An 8264-nucleotide genomic window follows, 5' to 3' on the forward strand; every position below is an offset into this window, starting at 1 on the left:
ATCTCCTGATGACCTCCACCTTCTTGCTGCTCCACACATTCCTCACCACACACACTGCATGCAAGTCTGCGTGTGTGTGTGTGTGTGTGTGTGTGTGTGTGTGTGTGTGTGTGTGTGTGTGTGTGTGTGTGTGTGTGTGTGTGTGTGTGTGTGTGTGTGTGTGTGTGTGTGTGTGTGTGTGTGTGTGTGTGTGTGTGTTCCAGCACTATGGACTCTTCCATAAACTATTGGTTCTCAAAAAACTACTCAGAGGTGCCATCCAATATTCATCCAAGCAGTCCTGCAGAGTGTTTACTTGTGTGTGATATCATGTGCGATACAAGCAGTCCTGCAGCGTGTTTACTTGTGTGTGATATCATGTGCGATACAAGCAGTCCTGCAGAGTGTTTACTTGTGTGTGATATCATGTGCGATACAAGCAGTCCTGCAGAGTGTTTACTTGTGTGTGATATCATGTGCGATACAAGCAGTCCTGCAGAGTGTTTACTTGTGTGTGATATCATGTGCGATACAAGCAGTCCTGCAGAGTGTTTACTTGTGTGTGATATCATGTGCGATACAAGCAGTCCTGCAGAGTGTTTACTTGTGTGTGATATCATGTGCGATACAAGCAGTCCTGCAGCGTGTTTACTTGTGTGTGATATCATGTGCGATACAAGCAGTCCTGCAGAGTGTTTACTTGTGTGTGATATCATGTGCGATACAAGCAGTCCTGCAGAGTGTTTACTTGTGTGTGATATCATGTGCGATACAAGCAGTCCTGCAGAGTGTTTACTTGTGTGTGATATCATGTGCGATACAAGCAGTCCTGCAGAGTGTTTACTTGTGTGGGATTAATTTGTGACATATTAAATTTAAGCCTGGTTGTGTTGTGGCTAATAGTTATATATATATGTCTCACAGAAGTCATCACTTCATGCTCACAGACGTCATCACTTCATGCTCACAGACGTCATCACTTCATGCTCATAGAAGTCATCACTTCATGCTCACAGAAGTCATCACTTCATGCTCACAGACGGCATCACTTCATGCTCACAGAAGTCATCACTTCATGCTCACAGACGGCATCACTTCATGCTCACAGACGTCATCACTTCATGCTCACAGAAGTCATCACTTCATGCTCACAGACGTCATCACTTCATGCTCACAGACGTCATCACTTCATGCTCACAGACGTCATCACTTCATGCTCACAGACGTCATCACTTCATGCTCACAGAAGTCATCACTTCATGCTCACAGAAGTCAGACTTCATCACTTCATGCTCACAGAAGTCATCACTTCATGCTCACAGAAGTCAGACGTCATCACTTCATGCTCACAGAAGTCAGACGTCATCACTTCATGCTCACAGAAGTCAGACTTCATCACTTCATGCTCACAGAAGTCAGACTTCATCACTTCATGCTCACAGAAGTCAGACTTCATCACTTCATGCTCACAGAAGTCAGACTTCATCACTTCATGCTCACAGAAGTCAGACGTCATCACTTCATGCTCACAGAAGTCAGACTTCATCACTTCATGCTCACAGACGTCAGACTTCATCACTTCATGCTCAGAGAAGTCAGACTTCATCACTTCATGTTCACAGACGTCAGACGTCATCACTTCATGCTCACAGAAGTCATCACTTCATGCTCACAGAAGTCATCACTTCATGCTCACAGAAGTCAGACGTCATCACTTCATGCTCACAGAAGTCAGACGTCATCACTTCATGCTCACAGAAGTCAGACTTCATCACTTCATGCTCACAGAAGTCAGACTTCATCACTTCATGCTCACAGAAGTCAGACTTCATCACTTCATGCTCACAGAAGTCAGACTTCATCACTTCATGCTCACAGAAGTCAGACTTCATCACTTCATGCTCACAGAAGTTAGACGTCATCACTTCATGCTCACAGAAGTCAGACTTCCTCACTTCATGCTCACAGACGTCAGACTTCATCACTTTATGCTCACAGACGTCAGACTTCATCACTTCATGCTCAGAGAAGTCAGACTTCATCACTTCATGCTCACAGACGTCAGACTTCATCACTTCATGCTCACAGACGTCAGACTTCATCACTTCATGCTCACAGAAGTCAGACTTCATCACTTCATGCTCACAGAAGTCAGACTTCATCACTTCATGCTCACAGAAGTCAGACTTCATCACTTCATGCTCACAGAAGTTAGACGTCATCACTTCATGCTCACAGAAGTCAGACTTCATCACTTCATGCTCACAGAAGTCAGACTTCATCACTTCATGCTCACAGACGTCAGACTTCATCACTTCATGCTCAGAGAAGTCAGACTTCATCACTTCATGCTCACAGAAGTCAGACGTCATCACTTCATGCTCACAGAAGTCAGACTTCATCACTTCATGCTCACAGAAGTCATCACTTCATGCTCACAGAAGTCAGACTTCATCACTTCATGCTCACAGAAGTCAGACGTCATCACTTCATGCTCACAGAAGTCAGACTTCATCACTTCATGCTCACAGAAGTCAGACTTCATCACTTCATGCTCACAGACGTCAGACTTCATCACTTCATGCTCACAGAAGTCAGACTTCATCACTTCGTGCTCACAGAAGTCAGACTTCATCACTTCATGCTCACAGAAGTCAGACTTCATCACTTCATGCTCACAGAAGTCAGACTTCATCACTTCATGCTCACAGAAGTCAGACTTCATCACTTCATGCTCACAGAAGTCATCACTTCATGCTCACAGACGTCATCACTTCATGCTCACAGACGTCATCACTTCATGCTCACAGACGTCATCACTTCATGCTCACAGAAGTCAGACTTCATCACTTCATGCTCACAGAAGTCAGACTTCATCACTTCATGCTCACAGAAGTCAGACTTCATCACTTCATGCTCACAGAAGTCAGACGTCATCACTTCATGCTCACAGAAGTCAGACTTCATCACTTCATGCTCACAGAAGTCAGACTTCATCACTTCATGCTCACAGACGTCAGACTTCATCACTTCATGCTCACAGAAGTCAGACTTCATCACTTCGTGCTCACAGAAGTCAGACTTCATCACTTCATGCTCACAGAAGTCAGACTTCATCACTTCATGCTCACAGAAGTCAGACTTCATCACTTCATGCTCACAGAAGTCATCACTTCATGCTCACAGACGTCATCACTTCATGCTCACAGACGTCATCACTTCATGCTCACAGACGTCATCACTTCATGCTCACAGAAGTCAGACTTCATCACTTCATGCTCACAGAAGTCAGACTTCATCACTTCGTGCTCACAGAAGTCAGACTTCATCACTTCATGCTCACAGAAGTCAGACTTCATCACTTCATGCTCACAGAAGTCAGACTTCATCACTTCATGCTCACAGACGTCAGACTTCATCACTTCATGCTCACAGAAGTCAGACTTCATCACTTCATGCTCACAGACGTCAGACTTCATCACTTCATGCTCACAGAAGTCAGACTTCATCACTTCATGCTCACAGACGTCAGACTTCATCACTTCATGCTCACAGACGTCAGACTTCATCACTTCATGCTCACAGAAGTCAGACTTCATCACTTCATGCTCACAGAAGTCAGACTTCATCACTTCATGCTCACAGAAGTCAGACTTCATCACTTCATGCTCACAGACATAGATACATGTCTACATGACATCTCCATCAGTAACTGGATCAGTCTTGCAAGATATTTCATGTTCACACTGAGAAACTTTCTTCTTTTTGGCAAATAATCATGAAGTTAGAATGTAATGGCAGCAACACATGGCAAAAAAGGCATGTTCACCACTGTGTTACATGGCCTTTCCTTTGAACAACACTCAGCAAAGGTTTGGGAAGTGAGGAGACACATTTTTGAAGTGGAATTATTTCCCATTCTTGCTTGATGTACAGCTTAAGTTGTTCAACAGTCTCCCTTCTCATATTTTAGCCTGCACACATTTTCAATGTCTGGACTACAGGCAGGCCAGTCTAGTACCCACACTCTTTTACTATGAAGCCACGTTGATGTAACACGTGGCTTGGCATTGTCTTGCTGAAATAAGCAGGGGCGTCCATGGTAATGTTGCTTGGATGGCAACATATGTTGCTCCAAAAGCTGTATGTACCTTTCAGCATTAATGGTGCCTTCACAGATGTGTAAGTTACCCATGTCTTGGCCACTAATACACCCCCATACCATCACACACTAATACACCCCCATACCATCACACATGCTGCCTTTTACACTTTCACCCTAGAACAATCCGGATGGTTCTTTTCCATGTGAACATCATCTCATTCCAACTTTGACATCAACATCATCTCATTCCAACTTTGACATCATCATCTCATTCCAACTTTGACATCAACATCATCTCATTCCAACTTTGACATGAACATCATCTCATTCCAACTTTGACATGAACATCATCTCATTCCAACTTTGACATCAACATCATCTCATTCCAACTTTGACATCATCATCTCATTCCAACTTTGACATCAACATCATCTCATTCCAACTTTGACATCAACATCATCTCATTCCAACTTTGACATGAACATCATCTCATTCCAACTTTGACATGAACATCATCTCATTCCAACTTTGACATCAACATCATCTCATTCCAACTTTGACATCAACATCATCTCATTCCAACTTTGACATCAACATCATCTCATTCCAACTTTGACATCAACATCATCTCTTTTGTCACTTTCTTCTCATGCAAACACATAAATTGTCATCTATCTTTCAGCACTTTGTGTTTCTCATTCTTCTGCACCTGTCACTGCCTCTCACTACTCTGTGCTAGTGTTTGTGAGTACTACTACTATTCATTGTGAGTACTACTGCTATTCATTGTGAGTACTACTGCTATTCATTGTGAGTACTACTGCTATTCATTGAGAGTACTACTGCTATTCATTGAGAGTACTACTACTATTCATTGTGAGTACTACTGCTATTCATTGAGAGTACTACTGCTATTCATTGAGAGTACTACTGCTATTCATTGTGAGTACTACTGCTATTCATTGAGAGTACTACTGCTATTCATTGTGAGTACTACTGCTATTCATTGTGAGTACTACTGCTATTCATTGAGAGTACTACTTCTATTCATTGAGAGTACTACTGCTATTCATTGAGAGTACTATTGCTGTTCATTGATAGTACTACTGCTGTTATGTGAGAGTACTACTGCTGTTCATTGAGAGTGCTACTGCTTTTCATTGAGAGTACTACTGCTATTCATTGAGAGTACTACTGCTATTCAATATGAGTACTACTAGTATTCAATGAGAGTATTACTAGTATTCAATGAGAGTACTACTGCTATTCATTGAGAGTACTACTAGTATTCAATGAGAGTACTACTAGTATTCAATGAGAGTACTACTAGTATTCAATGAGAGTACTACTAGTATTCATTGAGAGTACTACTAGTATTCAATGAGAGTATTACTAGTATTCAATGAGAGTACTACTAGTATTCATTGAGAGTACTACTAGTATTCAATGAGAGTATTACTAGTATTCAATGAGAGTACTACTAGTATTCATTGAGAGTACTACTAGTATTCAATGAGTACTACTAGTATTCATGGATTACTACTAGTATTCATTGAGAGTACTACTAGTATTCATGGATTACTACTAGTATTCATTGAGAGTACTACTAGTATTCATTGAGAGTACTACTAGTATTCAATGAGAGTATTACTAGTATTCAATGAGAGTACTACTAGTATTCATTGAGAGTACTACTAGTATTCAATGAGAGTATTACTAGTATTCAATGAGAGTACTACTAGTATTCATTGAGAGTACTACTAGTATTCAATGAGTACTACTAGTATTCATGGATTACTACTAGTATTCATTGAGAGTACTACTAGTATTCATGGATTACTACTAGTATTCATTGAGAGTACTACTAGTATTCATGGATTACTACTAGTATTCATTGAGAGTACTACTAGTATTCATTGAGAGTACTACTAGTATTCATGGATTACTACTAGTATTCATTGAGAGTACTAATAGTATTAATTGAGAGTACTACTACTATTCATTGAGAGTACTACTAGTGAGTACTGGTACTGAGCAGTATTTGACTCACCGACTGCGAGCATCAAGCAGGCAAACTTCATCGTAGCTCCAAAGACGTTCCGTGTCTTCTGCCGGATGCGATACTGCTGATATCGCTGCTATGGTTGATATCGTTGATATGGTTGATGCAGTGCAATGAAAGTGTCCTTCACGTCTGCTGCAAGAGAACCACGAGGCTCCTTTTGTGTCTTCCTGCCTCAAAGTGAAAGGCAAGAATGCTTTTCTTCCTCTTTAAAAACTTTTTTCTGCCGTCTCCTTGGCTGCCAAACTCTCTCTCTCCTCTCTCTCTCTCCTCTCCTCTCTCTCTCTCCTCTCCTCTCTCTCCTCTCCTCTCCTCTCTCTCCTCTCTCTCTCTCCTCTCTCTCTCTCCTCTCTCTCTCCTCTCCTCTCTCTCCTCTCTCTCTCTCCTCTCTCTCTCTCCTCTCCTCTCTCTCTCTCCTCTCTCTCTCTCCTCTTCTCTCTCTCCTCTCTCTGTCTCTCTCTCTGTCTCTCTCTCTCCTCTCTCCCCCCCCCCCCCCCTGTGTGCGGTGGCTGTGCAGCTGAGATGTTCCCAAAGGAGCGCTGCCTCTTATCCAGCCTGCAGAGTTTTCAATAACAAAGGAAACTCCCAGACAATGTGGGCATCCCCCCCCCCTCCCACCCCGCCCGACCCCCGCCATGGTGCGGGGGTCACATCAGCAGCGAGCGTTTGAGGACAGGAAGTTGTCATCTTCTTCTTGACACTCTCACGCAAACATTGTACACGCAAAAAGTACGTCAGGCGTGTATACAAGTACATACTAACAATTACTACAAACTAGTGAAACATGTATACAAGTATATACTAACAATTACTACAAACTAGTGAAACATGTATACAAATACATACTAACAAATACTACAAACTAGTGAAACATGTATACAAATACATACTAACAATTACTACAAACTAGTGAAACATGTATACAAGAATATACTAACAAATACTACAAACTAGTGAAAGATGTTGTAGAGGTGGTTCCCTACCCGTTCCCCGGATATCACGTCAGGAGTCAGTTGTGCCATTTAACCAAGCCTTTAATCACCATGTGATTCAATGTATATTAGTTCCAGTACAATCTTAACCAAGCCTTTAATCACCATGTGATTCAATGTATATTAGTTCCAGTACAATCTTAACCAAGCCTTTAATCACCATGTGATTCAATGTATATTAGTTCCAGTACAATCTTAACCAAGCCTTTAATCACCATGTGATTCAATGTATATTAGTTCCAGTACAATCTTTTCAGATGTCTGTCTCTCCGGTTTCCCCCACCCCTCTCCTCTGATGGCCGCTCACTGTTAAAGACAACAGCTGATTAGATTAACACGTACCACCTGCAAAATCTAATCACCTGCCAGCTGCGTCTCGCCGTCCCTAATCGATGGTGCTCCGCCCTCAACACCATTGACTGAGGCGGTGACCTTTTGCTCCTGCAGTGCGCTAATCACAACCTCCCCCCACATACCTCCACCGCCAGACTTAGGCCAGGACATCGTCCTGCTGCACCAACTCCCCACCGCCTGAGAGCGGGAGAGGAAGTCCGCCACGGCCATCTGCGCCCCCGGCCTATGGATCACTCTGAAATTGTAGGGTTGTAAAGCGAGATACCACCGGGTGATCCGCGCGTTGGCATCTTCCATGCGGTGGAGCCACTGGAGGGGCTTGTGGTCCGAGCAGAGGCTGAACGGGCGTCCCAGCAGATAGTACTGGAGGGCACCGACCGCCCACCGGATGGCGAGGCACTCCCTCTCCACCGTGCTGTATCTGGCCTCCCTTTCCGATAACTTTCTGCTGATGTACAGGACCGGGTGGTCGGTGCCCCCCTACTGGGATAAAACGGCTCCCAGTCCTCTGCCCGATGCGTCCGCCTGCAAACAAAATAGGATAGAAAAATCAGGCATGTGCAGTACCGGCTCCTCGCAAAGTGCTTTCCTCACTTTCTCGAATGCCTGCTGGCACTGCCCCGTCCAGTGGATCAGATCTGGAGCACCTTTTCGGGTGAGGTCGGTTAGTGGGCTGGTCAGGTCCGCAAACCGGGGGATGAACCTCCAGTAGTAGCCTACCAACCCTAAAAACTGCCTCACCTCCTTTTTCGTCTTCGAGGTCGGACAGGCC

The 8264-nt window shown here is 43.6% G+C and overlaps 1 protein-coding gene across 1 annotated transcript in view; it reads right to left on the bottom strand.

Moving 5' to 3' along the window:
* LOC133662554 (collagen alpha-1(I) chain-like) overlaps window positions 1-6443 on the bottom strand; it is a 56291-nt gene extending 49848 nt beyond the window's left edge. The window contains exon 1 of the mRNA XM_062066669.1: window positions 6135-6443. Coding sequence (XP_061922653.1) covers window positions 6135-6165 — 31 coding nt within the window. The 5' untranslated portion in view covers window positions 6166-6443. The remainder of the gene's footprint in view (window positions 1-6134) is intronic.
* Between the last annotated feature and the right edge of the window lie 1821 nt (window positions 6444-8264).

The sequence above is a fragment of the Entelurus aequoreus genome, linkage group LG12 (genome assembly GCF_033978785.1).
Source record: "Entelurus aequoreus isolate RoL-2023_Sb linkage group LG12, RoL_Eaeq_v1.1, whole genome shotgun sequence".
Lineage (NCBI taxonomy): Eukaryota > Metazoa > Chordata > Actinopteri > Syngnathiformes > Syngnathidae > Entelurus > Entelurus aequoreus.